This window comes from Agelaius tricolor, unplaced genomic scaffold (assembly GCF_023055355.1).
Source record: "Agelaius tricolor isolate 1412-34295 unplaced genomic scaffold, bAgeTri1.0.p SCAF_15, whole genome shotgun sequence".
NCBI lineage: Eukaryota > Metazoa > Chordata > Aves > Passeriformes > Icteridae > Agelaius > Agelaius tricolor.
In genome coordinates, this window is record NW_027269275.1 from 20,551,218 (window position 1) to 20,572,264 (window position 21,047).

The 21,047-nt window shown below is 53.2% G+C and overlaps 1 protein-coding gene across 6 annotated transcripts in view; it reads left to right on the forward strand.

Moving 5' to 3' along the window:
* ACSF3 (acyl-CoA synthetase family member 3) overlaps positions 1 to 21,047 on the forward strand; it is a 52,938-nt gene that overhangs the window by 1,388 nt on the left and 30,503 nt on the right. For 3 of the 6 annotated variants that reach the window (XR_011681334.1, XM_071440857.1, XM_071440861.1), the window contains exons 2-6: positions 1,151 to 1,872; positions 3,261 to 3,416; positions 12,974 to 13,128; positions 13,544 to 13,689; positions 19,921 to 20,033. Coding sequence is in view for 5 of the 6 variants with exons in the window: in XM_071440861.1 (XP_071296962.1) it covers positions 1,151 to 1,872; positions 3,261 to 3,416; positions 12,974 to 13,128; positions 13,544 to 13,689; positions 19,921 to 20,033 (1,292 nt within the window). In the remaining variant the exon portion in view is untranslated. The remainder of the gene's footprint in view (positions 1 to 1,150; positions 1,873 to 3,260; positions 3,417 to 12,973; positions 13,129 to 13,543; positions 13,690 to 19,920; positions 20,034 to 21,047) is intronic. The other 3 variants (XM_071440860.1, XM_071440856.1, XM_071440858.1) reach the window with 2 other exon arrangements.

Below are 21,047 nucleotides of genomic sequence, written 5' to 3' on the forward strand. Positions count from 1 at the left end.
ATGGCCACAGGTTCACTTTAGGGTGAGAGTTAGATGGGGTTTTTGCATTTCAGGCTCTCCAGAGCAATGCAGAGATGTCACACGAGCTCTGCCTTGAGCTGCTTTGTTTTTTTCCATGCCGGTGGCAAATGTCGGGAGTTCCCACACTCACCCCGCTCTGGGGCTGCAGCCTCTCTGCTCCCCCAGATGTTTCCACCCTAAATCACCAGCTTGTTTTGCAGAAGCAGAAATTGAGGTTGATTTGCAAAAGAAGATGTGAGCAGGGCCAGTGTCTGGGTGGGGAAATGCTCCGAAGGTGCAGGGGAGCGACCGCAGCGCTCACGGAAAATAAACTTGTGCAGCCTGAGCTAGGGGAGCTCAGCTCTGATCAGCTCTGCCCTGGGGAGCTGCTGGGCTGGATCCCCTCTGTTCCAGCTCCTCCCCACACTGGGGAGCTGGGCTGGGAGGCTCTTGGAGCTGAGCTGCTCCACTAATAGGCATTTATCAAAAAGAAAAGGGAAAATCAGGTTGTTATTGCCAGCGTCAGGGAAGTGTCACGGACGGTCTCGGAGAGTGAGAGCTTGTCAGCCTTTGGCTGCTTCCTCTTGTCATGGAACCTCTCTGGGGATGTTTTGGTGCTGATTGGATTCTGTGCAGCAAATCCCTCTCTCTCCTGCCACGGCCCTGTCCTCTCCTCTCCTCTCTGCTCTCTGTTGCTGTATGGAGAGGGTGTGTACCACAGGCTGTACCAAGGGGTTTAGGATTCTTCACAGAATCGTGGAATGGCTCGGCTTGGAAAGGACCTTAAAGCCCCTCTCATTTCACCCCTGCCTGCCAGCAGCCTGGGACACTAAAAGGTGTCAGGGGGTGGAACTGGGTGGGCTTTGAGGTCCCTTCCAACCCAAACCATTCTGGGATTCTGTGAAAGCTGGTTCATCATTTAAATGAGCTGGGTTTTAGGGGTTGGGGGCTGTGCAGGGAAGGATCTCTGCTCCTGTTCCATTGTGGCAGGACCCAGGGATGCTCAGGCTGCCCAGGATGTGGCACTCTGAGGCAGGGACATAAATAATACAGTGGATATTATTCAAATGAGGGCTGCCACTTTGCCTGGGTGGGAATAACCCCCTGGGTAATCCCTGCCCTGCTGATGTGCCATCATTGCTTCCTGCAGAGTTGCTCCAGCCCGCCCGTGCTGGCAGGATGCTGCTCCCCCTGCTCTTCCCCCAGCGCTGCCGGCCCCTCTGCCGCCTCCTGCGGGACCTGTCCCGCTGCACACGCGATGGGAGCAGGGCTGGCTGTCCCCACAGGGCTCTGCACACAGCCTGGGCCACCTGCAGCAGTGACATCACCCCTGTGTTCACCAGGGCCCCGGCTTTTGGGGACAAAGTGGCCATCGTTGACCAGAACGGGGAGCACACGTACAGGGACCTGCTGAGCCGGAGCCTCCGCTTGTCGCAGGAGATCTGCAGGGTCCTGCAGTGCCCCAGCAGGGACCTGAAGGAGGAGAGGATCTCCTTCCTGTGCCCCAACGATGCCTCCTACGTGGTGGCCCAGTGGGCTGCGTGGATGAGCGGGGCCATAGCAGTGCCCCTGTACAGGAAGCACCCGGTGCCTGAGTTGGAGTACGTGATCCAGGACTCCCAGAGTGCCCTGCTCATCGCAGCTGAGGAGTTCCTGGGGAAAATAACCCCCAGTGCCCAGAAACTGGGAGTCCCTGTGCTGCCACTTCCCAGCTCTGGAGGTGGTGGATCCACGAGCCCTGCAGCCACGGAGGAGGGGCCCTTGCCAAGCTGTTCCTCGTGGAAGGACAGAGGAGCCATGATCATCTACACCAGCGGGACCACGGGGAGGCCCAAGGGTGTCCTCAGCACCCACGAGAACGTGCAGGCTGTGGTGAGTGCTGCTGCCCCCTTGCCAGGCTCCTGCCAAGGTACAAAGTCTTGGAATCTGGAGGGGATTTGGGGTTGCAAACACCTTTCCATTGCCAAATTCCTGCTGAGAGCTGTGGGGCTGCAGCTCTGGAATCCTGCACGCTTGGAAGGTGAGCACACAGCAGCGTGTGAGGCTCTCAGCCTTGGCCTGTTCATGCTGCAGCTGCATCCCAAGGCAGGTGGATTCTCCTCCCTGCTTTCCTGAAAAGCAGAATGGATGAAACCTGTTGTAAAAAAACCTGATTTCTTTGCAGTTTGCTTTTCTGCCCTCTGACTAGGGGAGAATCTTTGCTCCTAATTGGAAAATACCTTAGCCCAGCCCAGTGCTGTGTGAAGCCTGTGCATTATTCAGCTCTGTATCCCTAAGGCAAAAAAATCCATTAGCTCTCGGAGCCAAAAGGAATTAAAAGTTTGAATAAGCCTGCTGACTGCCTCACCACTTGGTTATCAGTGCCTGCAACTGCCAGACTGCTGCCATTAGGGAAGGAGGGCAGGGAATGCAGGGGTGCCCTGAGAGCTGCTCGGGGTGCTCAGATCCTGCAGGGTCCCGACAGGAATGAAAGCCTTGACGGATGGAGCCAGGGCTTGGCTATATTGGGCAAAGAATCTGTTCCCTCACAAGCATGCTGATTATTTGGGGGGTGGCCTGAGCAGTCCCCATCCTTTGTGCTGCCCTGCAGGAAGCCTGAAAGCTGTGGAAGAGGGTTCCTGTGAGAGACACGACCAAATTCCACTGCTCAGATGCTTTTCTTATTTTTAGGTGGCTGGAAATAAGCTTTGCAGTTGCCAGCACTGGGCTCTGAAGGGCATTGTTGACCCAGAAACCTGATAATTATCCCTTCAGATAATTATCCCTTCAGAGCAGAGTGTTTTGGAAGCTTGATGCTCTCATAATTTTTTACTAACATGAAACCTACTTTCTGTTTATCAGCAATTTCCTGCTCCTACTGATTATCCCTTACAGGTGCTAAAAGCCTGATGTCATCAGTGTCCTAACTATGGCAACAGAATTCTGGGAAAATTAGCTTTTTGATTACTATTTCTGCTAAATCTGCATGTGCAGCAGTAGATTAATATTTTTGTATGTCCTACTTAAAATCATTGTTGATACTTCTCAGTAACAAGGAAAGGCTTTGCTGATTTAATGACCCATTTTGACAACATGCTGAAGGTGTTCCTCTTGTGTTCTGCTGTTGTGGTGGGAATTTTTCTCCTGCTGATCCTGAAGGAAAGATTTTGTGCCCAGGCTTGGCATTCCTGCCAGGGAATTTGGGGGTTGAGTAACTTGGGAATACCTTGGGAAAATCTTTCCTCCTGCCCTAAGGCCGCGCTGTTTGTTTTCCCCTGCAGACCACGGGGCTGGTTGAGAAGTGGGAGTGGAAGAAGGAGGATGTGATCCTGCACGTGCTGCCTCTGCACCACGTCCACGGGGTGATCAACAAGCTGCAGTGCCCGCTGTGGGTGGGAGCCACGTGCGTCATGTTCCCGGAATTCAGCGCGCACACGGTGAGCCCAGGGGAGCCCAGCAGCAGCAGCAGCACCCGGGCAGTGCACTCACAGCAGCTCTGGGAATGAGCTCCTAAGGAGTTCCAGCCCTTTAGCTACTGCCTGTGGGTGGTTCACAGCAAAGGGAATTGCTTGGGTGCTCAGCCTGGGGTATATGTGCTCTTCCAGAGGGTGCAGCTGGTGTGAGTGTGATGTTGGAATGGGAATGCTGCTCTGCCCCTCCCAGCCCTGAGGTCTGGCTGGGGGTGGGTGGACCCTTCTGTGCCCACTGAGAGTGTTTCCATCCAGACTTGGAGTTGTGAATTTTATTTTACTGCCAGGAATGGCGGAATTACTGGTTATCTCTTGTGTTAGTGGTATGCTGCTTGCTGAATTCTTTAGTGACTTGCATTTCCCAGAATCCCCAAAACACTGAGGCTGGAAAAGACCTCCAAGGTCACCAAGTCCACCCTGTGACCAATCGCCACTTTTGTAACCCAGCTGAGAGCACTGAGTGCCATGTCCAGTCATTCCTTGGACATCCCCAGGGGTAGGGCTTCCACCACCTCTCTGGGCAGCCCCTTCCAAATGTTCCCCTTCCAGTCCTACATCCTTAGTGTTTTACAGAACACAGCCTTCTGAGTTTCTTGCAGCCCAGGTAAGGGAAATCCTGGTTTTTGTCACTTACGTGGAGAGGTGGCTCTTGTCTGTGGAGAAACAAGAGTTAACAGAGCTGTCAGGTTGGACTCAGTGATGTGAGAGTGAGTTTCCAGATCCAGACCTTCTTGCAGCTTTTAGGAAAAGTGTCAGGAGGGAAACCTTACTGGAATGATGCTGTTAAAATGTTGTTTTCTATCTGAGCCAGGAAACACCAGTGCCAGTGTTCTGCTGCTCCTTTGTTCCCTGCAGCAGTGGCACACCGTGGGGAGAGGGGAAGGGACAGGCAGCAGTGAAGGTGGAACAGGTTCTACATTTCCCAGCCCTACTGTCCATCTACGTTTCCCAGTGTCCTGGGTGGTGTCTGCAGTGTCACTGTTAAGGGACAGTTGGGTTTTCGGGTGCTGCTGCTGCTCAGAGCAGAAAGGAAACAGGTGTTGTTGTCACTGCAGAGCTCCCCGGGAAAGCCAAAGGAGCCCGTGCTGGGTACCTGCCCGGGCTGCTCTCCCTGTCTGTGCTTATCCACGTGCTGGGAAGGCTTGTCCCATGGGAAGGACAAAGTGCACAGGTGTGGGATACACCTGGGAGCCTCTGGCTGTGCTGCTGCCAGGTGAAGGCAGGCCCAGCTCCGACCAGAGCCACCGCAGGGCCGGGTGATTCTTCACGGCTCATTTCTGCTTCTCAGAGCAGCAGCCACAGAAAATGCACACTTCTCTTTTCTGTCAGGGGGCTCTGACACCTGAGCACTGATCCTTTTTGGGGGGACAGCCCCTGAATCTCAGTGGGGCAGCTCTGTGCTTTCAGAGTAAATTGGCAGGATGCTGTGGTAGAGGGCAGGACGGTCCCTGGCTGCCATCGCCCGTGCTTTCACCCCAGTGATTGCTGCCAAACTGTCCTCCCCGCCGTTAGGGTGACCCCAGAGGCTGGGGGTGCAGCAGGGCTGTGCCGGAGGTGCCGCTGAGAGGCGGGGCGGGCGCGGAGAGGCTGGAGCGGAGCCTCTGGAGGGCGCGGTGCTCCACATCCTGTGCCACCGGTGATTGATGCTCCCTCGCACCCCTGCGTTCTCCTCCGCTCCCTCCCGACGTCTGCGGATCAATGAGCCGACGTTGAGGGATGGGATCGGGGTGGGGGAGCGGGACCCCCCTCCTGCCTGCTCTGATCCAAGCGCTCCCCAGATGTGGCACCAGGGACACGCGGGGACAGCGCCGGCGGCGGCCGCTTGACCCTGGAGCTGAACCTGGGCGCGGAGGGCGGCAGGCGCCGGGCGGGGCTCCCGGGGGCTCTGCAGGACGGCATTTGCTTCTCTGGTTTCTTTTATTCCTGTTATTTTTCCGAGGGCCTCCCGTGGGAGCCGCAAGTGGTTTGATCGACACTCCAAAGCGAGCACGGGAGGGTAAATAAGGCTTTCTCCTGGAGTTTATTGCAAGCTGCCTTTCAGTTCCACTCTATTTTCACCAGCTGTTTACAAAGTGCCCTTTGCTACTGCAATCAGCTTGCAGCAAAGCAGCAGTGGAGGATTTTGCCAAAGGAGCCCGAGTTTTGCCGTGTGCTTTTTTTCCTTGGCTGCACCTTGAGAAAGCAGCCAATTATAGTGTGATATAAAGAAACTCGACTGGCAGCTAAAACACTTGACAGGCTGATCAAAACAAGGCGAGGAACTTACTCTCAACCTGCTGCAGACATATTTAGCCTTGAGTGATACTGGCAAAGGTTCAAGAGAAACCGCAGCAGCACGCCCGATGTGTGTTTGGTTTCTAATCACTAACACTTCATTATACAAAATAAATACTTTATTATTACAGTGTTTATTAAATTACATAATTTGCGGCGTGCCTTATAGTCGTGGATACAGATGGCAGTCTGGTTTTGGTGGTGGGAATAATGCTCTTTTTTTTTTTTTTTTTTCCCTGAGAAGACATTCCCAGCCCCAGACCACAGCTTGCTTGTTGTTCCCCGCCGTGCAGGGGTAGGAGGTGGCAGCTTTCAGACCTTTATGTCTGTTTTTGGGAGCTGTCCAAGGAAAGGTTAAAAATCAGGACTTTGGAGTAGCACAGTGTCCTGACCAACATCCTTTCCCTCACTGAAACAGCATCTGATGTCTGTGGCTACTGCTGAGGCCATGACAACTCATTAAAGTGTGCTGAGGTGCCTCAAGCGTGAAAGTTGCTGCATAAAATCAGATTCTTTTTATTAAATGAGGACATCCATTACGCTGCACTAGCTACTGTACATGTTATAATTCACTTTATAACACCATCTGTTAAGACTGTCTTGCTTAAGCTTTTTGTAGCATTTTTTTATTGCAAGTTATTAAAAAATATGGCTGCATCTATTAATCATTTATTAATAAAGGGTTTATAAATGGACCCTCAGTTTCCAGAATTAGTCAACTCGTACGTGATGTACTGAGTCCCCTGCTGCTCGTGCTCCTTGGGGTGCAGTGTCTTCACAGGGAGCCCCTGGGAGCACACCCAGTGCTCCTGTCTGTGCTTCTGGGGTTGGGAATGGCAGGGATGGCTGTGGGGGGACACTTCAGCACAGGGGGGTGTGCAGCAGGCAGGAGAACAGCAGTGAGCCCGAGGGCTGTGCTGCCAGCAGCTGTGTGGGGCATGGCTGGCCGTGGTGTTACTGGTTTGTTGTTTCATTGGTTTTCAAGGGTGAGAAGTGTGAGGGCAGAAACCTCCTCTGGAGCCAGAGCAAGCTGCAGCCTCAGCATCCCTGTGTGATCCTCCCTCCATAACCTGCTCCCAGGCTGAGTTTGCTCTTCCAGCTGCACTGTTCCTGTTTGCATTTCTCAGCTGCTGCTGACCTGTCCCAGATGCTGGAGTAGGAATTTCTTGTCCAGGAGCTGAGATTTTAAAGGTGCTGTGTTGTACAAATTTTGTGCACTTTGGTGACAGAGGTGAAGAGGTGAATGTCTCTGTTAAGGAAAGAGTGCAGGGTGAGCCTTCTCCTCCTGGCCAAGTGCTTTTGGAAGGCTCTGAGCATCACCAAGCACCCTCTGGAGCATCCATTCCCTGTGGCTGCCTCCCTCCATCTCCCTCCCTGCATCAGTTGAGGCACAGCCTGTGGTGGGACTGTTGCTCTGTGGAAATGTCAGTGAGTCTAGAGAGACAGACTTGGGGAAGCCAAGTGTCCCCTGTGCTTGCTGTGACAGTCACACCCTGGTGTCCCCATTCCAGACCAGGCACTCCTTGGACAGGAGCATTTTGGAGTAAATGGTGAGGTCAGTGCCTGTTTTACAGAATCCTCTGCTGAGGTTTTTGGACAGAGAGGATCCATTTTGGGCTTGAACAACAGGAAGAGCTTCTCTCTGCCTTGGACACCCCTGATCTTGCCTTGAGGGGAAGGTATTCTAATGGCACAAGGTTCCCTGTCAGCTCTCTGCATTGATAAACACAAGAACAGATCCTGGGGGATCCTCCAGCCTCTTGTGCAGAGTGGGAAATAAGAGTACTGAAGAACCTGAAGGAAGAAACTTGCAGTGCTGAGTGATGGGAGAAGCTGATGGAAATCTCCACTCCGGGTGACCCAGCTGTGGCGTGTGCTGCCCGCTCAGCTCTGCTGGGCTGCTTGGAGCTGTGATGTGCTGCCTGTGCAGTGACAGCCCTGGCTGTGCCCTGCAACCCCTTCCATGATGAATATGCCAAGATGCAGATTTCCTGCCCTGCAGTTCCAGGAGCGGCTGTTGCAGTGCCAGCCTTGCTGCGTGTCTGACTCAAGGTGCTCCAAGGATCAAGCCCTCTAAAAACCATGCCCTGTTTTACAATGTCACACTCAAAGCCATCAAAATAATCTTGTTTGGATCCTTCTTTCTAGGGAAATAGGAATGCTGTGTGCCCAGAGGTGGTGTGTGATTCAGGACAAGCTTTCCCTGGTGTCCTGTCCCCCGTGGCACCTTGTCCCCGTGGTAGGAGGGAGCTGCAGGCCTGGCACAGGATGAGTGGGAGGTGTTGCTCCAGGGTGCTGCTGCATCATGTGCTCACAGCCCTGAATTCCTGAAGGCCAGGGCTGTGTCTGGGAGCAAACTTTGTCCTTGTCACTGGTGTGGTGTGTGTGAGCCAGGCTGGGCTGGGTGCTGGGGCTGTCTACCTTGGCTGGGCTGCACAGGGACATCCAGGGCTCGGCAGTCGCTGCTGCCTCCGGGAAGGAGAAGCGTGCACTGCACCGAGCCTCTCCCCTGGATCTGTCACTTCTGCAAACATCAGTCTGGGCAGCTCTTTTGGTTTATTTTTAAAAGAAAAGCAAATCCAAGTAGAGGAGCCTGAGCTCCAGTACCCAGGCATGCTGGGGATCGCGGCCCCCATCCAGTTTCAGCTGGAGAGAGGCTGAAAGTCTTTTCATCTGTTAATGGGAGGCTTCAGAGGAGTAATTTTATTTCAGACTCAAAGAGGAGTCGGTGGAGGGAGGAGCAGGTCACTAGTGAATGGATTATGTTTGATCACTTCTCACAGACCTGGCTTTAAAAAGTTAGAGGTTTTCTTTCCCATCTCCCCAGATCTGCCGTCTGTCCTCAGCATCTGTTCCCAAGTAATGGCTTTTGATGTGTGTGGGGAAATATAAAAAATGGAACCAGAGCCTGTCATATTTACTTATATTTCCAGGTCCCAGGGAAAGCACTTGCTCCTTTCAGTATGCCTCCAGCATAGGAAGGGTTTAAAAGCTTCAGCCTGGAATGCAGAGGGGCCATCAAACTGTGCTGATGAATAAATGATTAAAACCAGAGTCGCACAGAGCACAAACAGTTTGGGGTTATAACAAACATGAGACGAAGCCACCGAGGGCCTGATTTCTCTTTGAAGAGAAGAATGTTTCTCCCTCTCTGCATATTGGTCGTGAAGTGTTGGAGCCTCAGTCCCTGGGAGAGAGCAGAGCTCCCCTTGGTGCTCTCCTACCTCGTGTGCCCATCTGCTTTTCTGGGATAATTGGTGTTGGATGTGTGTGCGTGGTCCTGCAGTCCCTTGGCTGCTGCTGTTGAGTTACAGGAGCTTCCCACCCTTGTGTTTGGCACAGGATCTCACCAAAGAAGCAGCTGCTTTGGCCACAGCCCTGTTGCTCCCACAGACATTCCAAAAATCACCGGCATCCCTTTTCCTCGATGGTGCTTCCCACATGGCAGCAGTCAGTGCTAAACACAGACCCATCTCCCCGAGCAAGAGGGAAGTAAAGGGCTGAGTTAACCTTGCATTAGAGGCATTGTTATTGTTGAAAAGGTTTGAAAAGATTCAATTACAACTGAAAATGGCACAATAATTTTGTAGAAGAGAGGAGCTGTTGTGTCTGTCAATAGAGGCTGCACCACAGGCTGGCTGTGATCCATTTGTGGGCTGATGGAAAAATCCATGCATCCATGCTGATATTTGCTTCCTTTACAGCTTGTAGTTCTTCTGGCTGGTTTTGGGAATCTTCTATCAGCCAAAATCTTACATGGTTTAGCACATAACTGGTTTTGCCACTGTTTCTTCTCCTTTTGTATGAGAAGAAACCCAGGTATTGGGTTTGGTGTTTCTGGCTGGTTTGGGGCATTGTACATCTCCCTCTTTAAAGGGAAATGTTGCCTTTTCTCCTCTGTGCTCACATCTCTTCCTTCAGGTGATCTTAGCAGGTCTGGAGGCTGGTTGGGAAGGTTGCTGTATGGACTGACCATCCTCACTCACCAACTGTGTGCTGGGAAAAATACGTGGGAAAAATCTCCCAGCTGTGCCTTGCTGTGCTTGTTTTGTACCCATTGGTGTCATTTTCTCCTTTTTTTTTTCCTTTAATGATGGCAAAATCCCACTGGCCAGCTCATGATATGCTTTTGAGCAGTGGGAGGGGAGGAAAATCAGGAATGTCATGCTGACAGGAAGGCTCTTGGGAACATTAGGTCTCCCACTACTCTGCTGGCACAGGCAGCCCTGACCTGAAGCATTCTCTGCTGTTATTGCTGGTGGGGAGCTCTATCCACTCTTGCTTTCTTGCAGTGAGAAACTTTTTGTTTCTAACCCTTGGTTATCTTAAAAGGAATCTTGATCCATCTCCTGAGCATATTCCATGGGAAGGCTGCAGCTCCCCTTCTTTGCAGAGCCTGGCAGCCCTGGCACGTGGTGCCATGTTTGCTTCCCAAATCCATGGCTCTTTAAAAGCACTTGGAGGCATCAGGTGAGCACAACAAAAGGGGGTATTGGGCTGCCAGTGCCCTGTGCACAGGGAATGAACACAGTGACAGTGACAGGGGGATAACCCAGGGGGCAGGGACGGTGCTGCTCCAAGGCTGGAGCTGTCAGAGGGTGCCAGGTGCTGCAAGGACAAAGCTGGGGCCTTGCACGGGGTTGATTGATTAGTGCCAGGTAACAAGGCTTTCCCAGATCCTTCTCTCAAAGCCTGCAGTTACAGTTGGAAGCCAGGAATAGCTGCTCCAGCTGGCTGGGCAGTGCCAAGCCCTCCGGCCAGCTTGGAGCACTCGGAGCTGCCAGCTTTGTACCACGGCTCAGTCCTGCTAAAACACATGGGAAGGATCCAGATTTGGCTGAGCAGGAGCAGAGCAGGTGGAGAGGTTTGGCTGTCAGCAGATCACCCCAGCAGCTGGTGGCACAAATCCAAAGGCAACTGCTTATCCTCAGGAAGGGGCTGTTGCTGGGTGAGCTGGACTGACATGGAAAAGCTGCTCCTGTGGCTGCAGTACAGGATTTTATCTAAGGCAGGAGTTGAGCTGGCATGTGGGGACAGGGAACTCTGGGGTGCAAGGGAGACTTGCTCTGTTTGGATGGGTTTGGGGTTTTTCAGATCCAAAGTCTGGCTGCGTGGCCAGACTGGAAGTCTGCCTGCGCTCCCACAGCTGCTCAGGACTCGGGAAGGCAAAACAAAATCACACAGCAAGGATTGAACAACCCCTGAGCATCTGTTTCCCTTCAATCCCCTCAGCACAGTCCTGTCCCTGCTTGCCATCCTTCCCTGCCCACAGCAATGGCTCTGGGGAGCGCCAGGCTGAGGAGGGCAGATCATCCAACCCTGGCTTTGGAGAGATCCCTCTCCACTCTGCTGCCTAGAATGGGAAAGATACTGGGGGAAAAGGGGCTGGGAAATGATGCCATGGGTTTTAGCTTTTCTATTTTTCAGGTTCTCTGCTGCCTGGTGTGTAACTCTGAAACTTCCTATGAGGTGTTAGTAGGGTCTCCTCACAGGGTGGTTGGACAAAACAATCCCTTCCCAGCTGGAGAATCAAGGACAACCTTTCCCATAATGCACAAACAGCTGTGAAGGGAAGGGAGCAAGGCAGGGGGTTGAGACTTCATGACCTGGAGCTGTAATTGGGCAACTGAACCCAATGTGTAGATGAACCAAAACTTATAAAAGTGTAAAAACTTGAGAGTGGGATCCATCTTGGATTCAACCTGGGTGTAGCCCTGGCCAGGCTCTTGTGCTGCCCAAGGTGTGTCCTTTAAAGGCCTTTCAGTAAATACCTCTATTGTCCATTTAGCTCTGTCTGGTCTCTGTTCCAGACCAGCCTCTCAAGGCATCAGTTCAAACACAGGGGAGGTTAGACCCTGTAAATGCAATTTTACCTGATCTGGCTGGTAGGGGGGGTTTCTGCAGGGACTGAAATGTTCCCTCTCTGGATGTATCACCCATCAGTGCAGGAAGTCACATCCCAGTTCTGCTTTCCTTTCCTGCCCCACCTGCCGGGGTGTGCAGTGCCTTTACACCTTGTGCATTCATCTCTCCCCACCGAGGGCCAGCCCTGGGCTGGGGGCAGCGTGAGCTCCCTGCTGTAGGGTGGGACAGTGCTTCTGTGGACGTGTCCTGCTCTGTTAACCACAACCCCCCGGTGCTGGAAGGGTTTTTTAGGAGCTGATTGTTCTGGAGCAGCGGAGTGTGAGCTGCGGGGGGAGGAGAAAGGGATGAAAGGGAGCAGAGCGAGCAGAACGGAGGGAAGGGGCAGAGTGACAGCATGAAGGAGAATCCCTGGCTCACCTTCAATCAAGGCCTGGCTCGTGTGCAGCTGAGCGTGCCGGGCAGCGCTCGGTGTCAGGAGCTGTTAGGGAACGCGTTTGTCACCGGGGGCAGGGACAGACCAGGGGACAGAGGGCTCTGATTTATTGATGGCTTTGCTTCCCTCCTGCCTTGGGAAGAGCTTACCTGGCAGGGACAGTGCTGAGGTGTGGAGCAGTGGGCTCAGGTGTGACTGTGTGCCTCTGAGCCGTGGCTCACTGAGGTGAATGGGGGTGAACCCCCCTGTGAATGGGGGCTGCTGGAATTTGCCCCCATTCATGGTTCCCACAGGTCAGCAGGAGTTGCAGCTGAAGAACATTATTCCCACAGGGAACATTCCTCTCAGGAAGAGTGTGGTTGGGGTGGTGGCCCTCCTGAAAAGCTGCTGCTGTCTCCTGCTGCCCCTGCTTTACCTGTGCATTCTGATGGCTCCTCTGAGCTTGCCAGGGACACGGCTCTCTCACAGCACCTCACCATTTTCATGAAGTCTCACTCCCAGTGCCTGATCTCCCTCTTCCCAGCTTTGCCTCAGAGGCTGAAGTCCATGGGCTCCAAGCTGTGTGTTGTGTATCAGATGTGAGCTGTGTCTTTCTAAAGAAGAGCTCCCATACTTTGGAAAACTGGTGGCTGTGTGCAGCCTTTGAAGAACTGTGCATGATAGGGGAATGAGCTGATTCTGCCACAAGCTTCCATCTCTGTGAGCAAATTCTTGGCTGCAACATGACAGGACTGACAAATGCCATTTCCATCATCTCAAGAGTGATGGTGGGTGGGGGATCCACTGGTGGGATGAGAGATGAACGTTGTGCCTTGGGAAATAAGGGCATGATGAAAGTTGGGATCTTGTTTTGGGCAGGGATTGGGGCACACAACAGCTTCCAGCTGTACTCCCAAGAAATCTTGGATAGCAAAGGTGTATTTTCATCCTTGTGTGTTCCCTTCCTTCCTAGGTGTGGAAGAAGCTCCTGAGCTCCCAAGCTCCCCGTGTCAATGTGTTCATGGCAGTGCCCACCATCTATGCCAAGCTGATGGAATATTATGATGAGCATTTCACCCAGCCCCAGGTGCAGGATTTTGTGCGTGCCTATTGCCAGGAGAACATCAGGTGGGTGAGCTGCTGGCTCGCTGGGTGCTCCGGGTTTTCCTTTCAGCATCACCTCTTTCAGTGCTGGCTGCTGTGCTTTGGTGGCTCTGTGACAGGAACAAGGGTGACATTATTTAATTATGAGCCACTCTTGCACGGGAGAGCCAGAAGGGGCTCGTTGTGTGTCACCCTGTGTAACACATGGCTGAGGGCTTTGTCCTGCAGCCCAGGCTTGTACTCCAGGATCTCTTGGAAGAGGCTGTCCTGGTTAACTTAAGCCCCATATCAGGCTGAGAATGTAAGGAACATCTTTGGTGCTGGTTAAAAGGATTTTGGGGCTGCAGGTTTTACACAGAGCTGTTTGTGCCCCTGAGTCAGGCTGCAAATTCCCTGGAGCAATCTCAGATACTGTCTTACCTGGCCTTTCCCTGTGCAGGTTAATGGTGTCAGGCTCAGCAGCCCTGCCTGTGCCTGTCCTGGAGAAGTGGAAGAGCATCACGGGGCACACCTTGCTGGAGAGGTATGGGATGACTGAGATTGGGATGGCACTTTCTAACCCTTTGCATGGAGTCCGTGTCCCAGGTAGGAGTCCCAGGGTGCCCCTGTGTGGAGGCCTTTGCTGGGAGTGCTCTGGGGTGTTCTGTGCACAGGGGTGAGGAGAGGCCATGCTAGGAGCAAGGCTGCTGGGAATTGGCACTGGGGATTCAGGATGTGGATGTGTGGGGAGGGGCTGCTGGGTTGCCCAGGGATCAAAGCTGTGTGTGCAGAGCTGGCAGTGGTGCCCACTGCCCTGACCAGGCTGGCACACTCCAGACTGATGCTCTGTTACTTCCAAAATCTTAGTGAACTGAGGGAGTGTTTCTTCAGCTCCTGCTGCCTGGAGTTGTATTTCTGGGTGGTGTCACACAGGATTCTCCACACAGCAGTGCTTGTCCAACCCATCAGTGCTGAACACTCAAAATAGGACGTCTGCTCACTCTTATTTTAGTGCCTGTTTCTTGCCTCTTCAGGAATTCAAAATTGTCACACCTCGCTGTACACTCTGGGCCTGTTCTCTCCTTGTCTTTCCCCCCCTTCTCTGAGCTACACTTTGTGATTCCTCTCCATAGCTGTACTTTCTGGAACCTAGAAATAAATTGATCTGAGACATTGCAAATGTGAAATGCCCCCACTCTCCCTGTGGTTGGAGTGTGGCCATCTGTGTGCCCACCCTGTGCCACCTGCCTCCCCACAGGCTGTCTGTGCAGGCATGGCACCATATGCAGCCTCCTGGGGAACTGGTGTTACCCCAGAGGGGGTCCTGGGTGTCACAGCTTCCCACAGCACCCCAATCCCATGGGATGCAGGAGCTGGGTCCTGCAGGGGTGGCACAGGGAGAGGAGAAGCCAAAACTCCCCCTCATTGACTCCTCAGGATGAGAACAGCTTGAAACACAAACTCTGTTTTACTTTTGCAGGGTAACTGTCATTCCCTCACCCCACCTCAGCCAGATTTATCTCCCTCCAGCAGGCAGGAGAGGGAGGCAGGCAGGAAAAACAAGGCTCCCATCTGCAGGAGCTCGAGCTGTGTGTGTGCCCCACACCCCAGGGTGACAGGGCAGGGATCATTGCACTGTCCCTGGGTTATATTTGCTTTTTACTGATTTTCATGAGGGAAAAGGAGTGGAGACTCCAGAAATTTCCCAGAGGACTAAAAGAGAAAAGGAATAAGACTGCAAGTAGCATGGCAGTGCACAGGCTGGCACCCAGAAGGGCAACTCCTGCCCCAGAGCTGGTGGCTGTGCTCCTGAGGGCTCCTGAGGCATCATCCCTGTGGATCCTGGGGTCTGCAGGGGACGTGGGCACAAACCCTCTTGTGCAGCCAGAGCAGAGGGGCTGGGCACTGTCACTCCAGCCCCATCCAGGGGCTCCTGCAGCCCCCAGAGGGGAGAGAAGTGTCTCACAAAGGTGGGGATCAGCAAGAAGCCGTTCAGAAATGAGGCTATAATTGAATAGGCTTGATTAATTTATTTCAGGAAGTGTCAGCTGGGAAGCAGATGGGTGAAGCTGAGGCATAATTTACTGGAGCTGTGAAAAAGCTTTTGATCTAGTGCCCTGTTAGAGGCTGGGTAGGAGGTCACCAGGTACCACAGAGATCCCAGAGGCAGCTGATGGTGGGCTGGGAACAGGGGACATCTGCCAGAGGATCTCTCCTGGACGGGGAGCAGCACATGCTCTGACCTGTTGGAGTGAGCCCAGAGGAGGCACCAGGAGGGTCAGAGGGATGGAGCAGCTCTGCTGAGAGAATTGGCATTGTTCAGCCCAGAGAAGAGAGGGCTTGGGGGTGACTTAATTGTGGCCTTCCAGTTCCTGAAAGGACCTACAAGGGAGATGGAGAGGGACTTTGGACAAGGGCCAAGTCACACAAGAGTGACAAGACAAGGGGGAATGGCTTCACAATTAACTTTAGGTTTAGATTAGATATTAGTAAGAAATTCTTGGATGTGAGGGTGCTGAGGCCCTTCTCTGGGTGCCCAGAGCAGCTGTGGCTGCCCCTGGATCCCTGGCAGTGCCCAAGGCCAGGCTGGACAGGGCTGGGAGCACCCTGGGATAGTAGAAGGTGTCCCTGCCCATGGCGGGGGGTGTAATGAAATGAGCTTTAAGGTCCTTCCAAACCATTCTGTGATTCATGAGCCTCTGAGGAGAGACCCCGGGGCTCCCCTTGCCCTCTTGCAGGCACTTGGTGTGGCAGGGGAAAGGTGGAGTCCTTGGACCCTGCCCATCCTGCCCGTGTCCCCAGCAGTGTCCTCAGCAGTGTGTCCCCACTCTCCACCCACAGCACAGGTCTGAAGGGGCAGGCACGGGGTGTGGGAGCTTTAATTTCCAGAAGCAGCAAAGATGAAAGATTTGAAAGATAAATGTTTGCTTGTATATGGTTAAAACCCTGCTTAAAATGCCTCTGTTTTCACCAGCTCTCATTCTAATCCCCCCTGGTGCTGTTACTGTGAAGGGAGATGAATAATTCATGGCCGGAGAATGCCTCACTGGGCCTAATCACCACTTTAATTGGAGGTTTAGATCAGAGGCAGCTAATAGCTGCTACAGCGGGGACTCCGTGTATTGTTGACAGTGAGATCCTTGAGTGCCTTATCGTTGGCCTGCTCCAATCCTCCCGGGACACAGCAGCTCCAGCTACCCAGATACCGAAGGACACAGAGCACGGGGCCAATTAAATTTATCTGGGAAGAGCTGACAACTTTTTTAAACAGAGGCGAGGGGGTGAAAGCAGAGCGGTGTCACCCCCTCCTGCCTGCAGCGCGGTGACACCGCGGGCCAGGCGCCAGCATCGCTGAGCATCCGGGAGTCTGCACAGTGCAGGGCTGCAGAGGGGAAGGAGCAGAGATTTCTCCCCAGTTTCCCCTCAGGATTATGGCTGGGGGGAAAAAGGAAGCCAGTGCAGAGTGTTGGCCCCTTCTGATCACCCCAACTGTGGCTTGATGAAGGCAGGGCCTCCAGGGCTGCTCCTTGGGGAATGAGCCCAAATTTCTGCTGACCTGTTGGAGTTGGCACAGGGTGTGTTTGACAGGGTGGATGGGCCTGGAAAGCTCAAGTCATTGTTTTTGCACAAATTCTATTAGTCCTGGCAGGTTTGTGGAGCTTTAATCAATGGTAGGGGCTTTTTCAGCCTTTACAGATGTTGATTTCAAAGTTTGTCACTTTTCCTAAACACCAGAAAAGCTTCTCCAGACAGAAACATAAGGAAGCAGCTCTCCACCAGGGACCTGTTTTACATGCTGGTTTTATTTTAGCCAAGCAGAAGAGGAACTGGTGGGGCTGTGTTAGTAACTGTGATCTGAAACACTGTGTGGGGAACATGTCACCTCCTCTGTGCCAGCCCTGTGCTGATCTTTGCTGTCTCATTCCCAAGGGCTGGGACCAGCAGTGGGCACTAATCCTGCAGTCCTGCTGCCCATGAATCACTGCCCATTTCCATGTTGAGGTCAGCAGCTTGCATCCAGGGAAGGAGCATCTTCCAGGAAGGCATCTGGCTTATCTTGATTTGAAAAATTCCAAGTCTGTGAGAGCCCCTGGCAGTTCCTTGCATTGGTTTCTGCTCCCTCGATGAGCTTTCCAGGACTGGTGCCTGCCCACAGACGTGCCATGTTTTGTGGGCAGATTGGAGTCTGTTCACACACAGTTTTTCACCCTGGAGAAACTGTTCCCACAGAAGTCTAGAAGGTGGCTCCAGCAACCTTCCATGCAACACTGAGGGTGTTTTCTGTGACTTGTTACTTGCTATGAGGCCTCTTGGAGCCTCCCATAGCAGGTGCAAGATTGTTTATAACACATATGGTGTGATTTTTAGGGTTGTCCTGTGCAGAGCCAGGAGCTGGACTTGATGATCCTTGTGGGATCCAACTTCTGTGATTCTCTGATTCCATAAATACCTCGACACCATACCTCAGGGCACTTCTGGCTCGTGGCTGCCTCCTTGCCCTGCTGCAGCCCTGGGTCTCTGATTCCTGGCAGTGTCTGGCCTGGAGGTGGGAGCAGCCCAGGGGTGCTGGTGCTGAGGGGAGGACATGGCTGTGCTGTCTGAGCAGAGCAGACAGGGATCACGGGGCTGCCACGTCGCTTTGTGTTTATTTCCAGCCAGATTTGCTAATTGTTCGGGTAGTTTTGCTGCAATAAAATCTCACTCCCTCATAGCCCATCTGCTCCTGGCTGATCCTGCAGGGATGCCATAAATCTGGGCTACGACGACATATCCATTTCCATGGCAACTGACCAGTGTAGCAGACAAAATCGTGATGTCATGGATAGCAGATCTCCAGGGCTTCAACAGGAGAGTGAGACCAGGACAGGGAAAATGCCACTCCAACCCAAACGCCTGAAATATGAGGAAGACAGGTCCTGCACTCCCTGCTCTAGGCAATTCCCAGTGTCAAGGTGATCCTGGCAGACCTGGAAAGCATCAGCTGGAGGCGCTTCAGGGGAAAAAATTGATCATCCTTTAAAGAGCACAGTTACCAATTTATAGAATCACAGAATGGTTTGGTTTGGAAGGGATCCTTCAGCTCATCTTGTTCCATCTCCCCTGCCCTGGACAGGGTCACCTTCCACTAACCCAGGGCGCTCCAGCCCCATCCAGCCTGGCCTTGGGCACTGCCAGGGTTCCAGGGGCAGCCACAGCTGCTCTGGGCACCTGTGCCAGGGTCTCAGCACCCTCACAGAGAAGGATTTCTCCCTGATGTCCCATCTAACCCTGCCCTCTGGCAGTGGGAAGCCATTCCCCTGTGTCCTGCTACTCCAGGCCCTTGTGAAAAGTCCTTCTCCAACTGAAACTCAGTCCTGTCCAGTCCTGCTGAGCCACAGGTTGCTGTGAGCTGCTGTCCCTCTCCCTGCTCACAGGGGATGAGGGTCACAGGCCCCGTTCTGTCACAGGAATGAGAGGCCATCGAGAGGCCAAGTGAGACCTGCTGAGATCTGCTGCCCATCCCACAGGTGACAGGGACAGAGCTGCCCTCTCTGCTGAGCTCCCAGGTGCTCCCCAGCAAGAACAGGCCCTGAACTTCCCCAGGGGGTGGGAAAGCTGCAGGTTGGGGAGCTCTGGGTCCCAGATGCAGCTTGGAGCTCGGTAGTGGTGGTTGTGACACTGTGTCAGCTCCTTGGCTTTGAAATTGAAACCTGTGGAAGAACGGGGTGGTTTTGATCCCTGCTTTTCTCCTGTGATGTTTTCTATCCAGTCTATTGATGTCTCCTAAAACTGAGATAATCCCTGGCAATTCTCAGCTGTTAAGCCTTTGCCTCCCCTGTCAGGTGCAGGCTGTAGAGGAGCAGAGTGATTGCTGTGCTCTCTCTTTTCACAGCTTTGTGTAGCTTTTGTGGTGCCTTTCTTTTTGTTCTTAAAAAAAAAAAAAAAAAAAAAAAAAAAAAAAAAAAGAAAACAGAAGAAAACCAAAAAAGAAGCAGCTTCATTCCTGAGCTCTGAAGAGGTGCAGATGTCTTCAAAGAGTGGCCAAGAGAGTGTGTTCAGGGCTGGAGACACGTTCAGAGGCATTCCCACACTGCCTGCTCCTGACACACGGTGGGAACACCCCTTCCTGAAGGGACACTCTGCACTAGGAAGTCCTTTAGGCCAGCACAGCCTGCAGATGCCATTGCTAGAGAGCAGCTGCTGTTTGCACCCCTGACTGTGTGCTTTCCCTGCTGTGCCCCTCTCAGGACTCTAGCTGGTCACAGTGACCCTGAGATGTGTTAGAAAGTCTCTTTTCCCAGCCTGACGCTCAAAGGAGTCAGAGCTCTTCAGTCCTTGTTCTCAAGGTTGTTTATTGCTCCTTATCTATAAAATTTTTTCTCCTGTCCAGCTGAGACAGTCAGAGGCACTCTGCCTGCCCCCAGGGCAGTGTTATCTTTTTATACTAAAAACTACATGTACAATATTTACAATTACTTCCCAATACCTATCACCTATGTTAGACACTGAGCTTCTACTCTAAACCAATCCAAAAGTGCCAACATCACAGCAGAAGATGGAGGCCTAGAAGAAGAAGGCTGGACACGCCCAGATTCCTCCATCTTGCCCCCTGAACCCCCATTCTAAAACCCCAAAAATCTATTTTTCACCCTGTGGTACATTCACTATCATTCTACTTAAACTGTTGTGGCTTGCAGGTCTTCATCTAAGGTTGGTAATTTGCTCCATGGCTCATAAGTGTCTTGGGGCTCCGTGCCAGGGTCCCTGAGCCCCCTGGCAGGGGTTTGGCAGTCCAGGGCAGCCAGAGGGACGTGCTGGATTCCGAGATGCCCCATTTGCATGCTGCTGTCCCCCCAGGTTCCGTGGGCACCCCGCTGCCCGGCGTGGCCGTGCGCATCGCCAGCGAGACCCTGAGCGGCGGCACCCGCTCCTACGCCATCCACGCGCAGGGCGATGAGAACAGCACACAGGTACTGCCTCCTCCTCCTCCACTTTGGAAAGGTCTCCTCTCGGGGAAAGGTCTCTCCTTCCCAGCCTCTGAAAGGCTGAGGTTTGTGCTGCCCCTGCTCCCAGAGTTTGTTGTACTTTGTTGGTGGGTTCCTGTAGCCGTGGTGCTTTATGGACTGGACAAGTGCTGTCCGTGCAGTCATGGAATGAACAGGGTTGGAAGGGACCTCAAAGCCCATCCAGTGCCACCCCTGCCATGGCAGGGACACCTCCCACTGTCCCAGGGTGCTCCAAGCCCCAGTGTCCAACCTGGCCTTGGGCACTGCCAGGGATCCAGGGACAGCCACAGCTTCCCTGGGCACCTGTGCCAGGGTCTCACCATCCTCACAGGCAAGAATTCCTTCCCAATATCCAATCTAAACCTATTCTATTCCACTCTGAAGACCAGGTCTAGTGGAATATCCCTGCCCATAGAACAAGATGAGCTTTAAGGTCCCTCCCAACCCAAACCATTCCATGTTTCTGTGCTTAGAAGGGCAGGACTGGTGGCCTTGGGGGCTGCACTCATTTTGAAACAGCACTGGGGGAAACCCATCAGGTTTCCATGGAAGTCAAGCTCTGTGCTGAGCTCCACATGACGCTTGCACACAGTTCTGGTGTGCCAGAGGTCAGGCATCTGGGATGGGAACCAGAATCTGCCCCAGTGCTGGGTGCTGAGTGTTCCCTGCTGCTGCAGCAGCCCCAGCCCAAGGTCCAGGCTGTCTCTTGCCACAGAAGTGGCTGAGCAGGGTCTGCATTCCTGCCCCCTCCCCTCCACACCCTGACTGTGGGTGTTGTGCTGCTCTGGCACATCCATCCCTGCTGATGTCTGGGCTTGGCTGAGCAGATAAATGCTGTGTGTGACAGGAGTGACCCCAGCAGTGACACCGCGTGGGTGGGACACAGGCAGGCGTGAGATTCAACCTGAAACAGGTTCCTTTGCTCATTCCCCTGGGAAATGGCTTCTCATCCAGCCACCTACAGACTGAGGGTTTGAA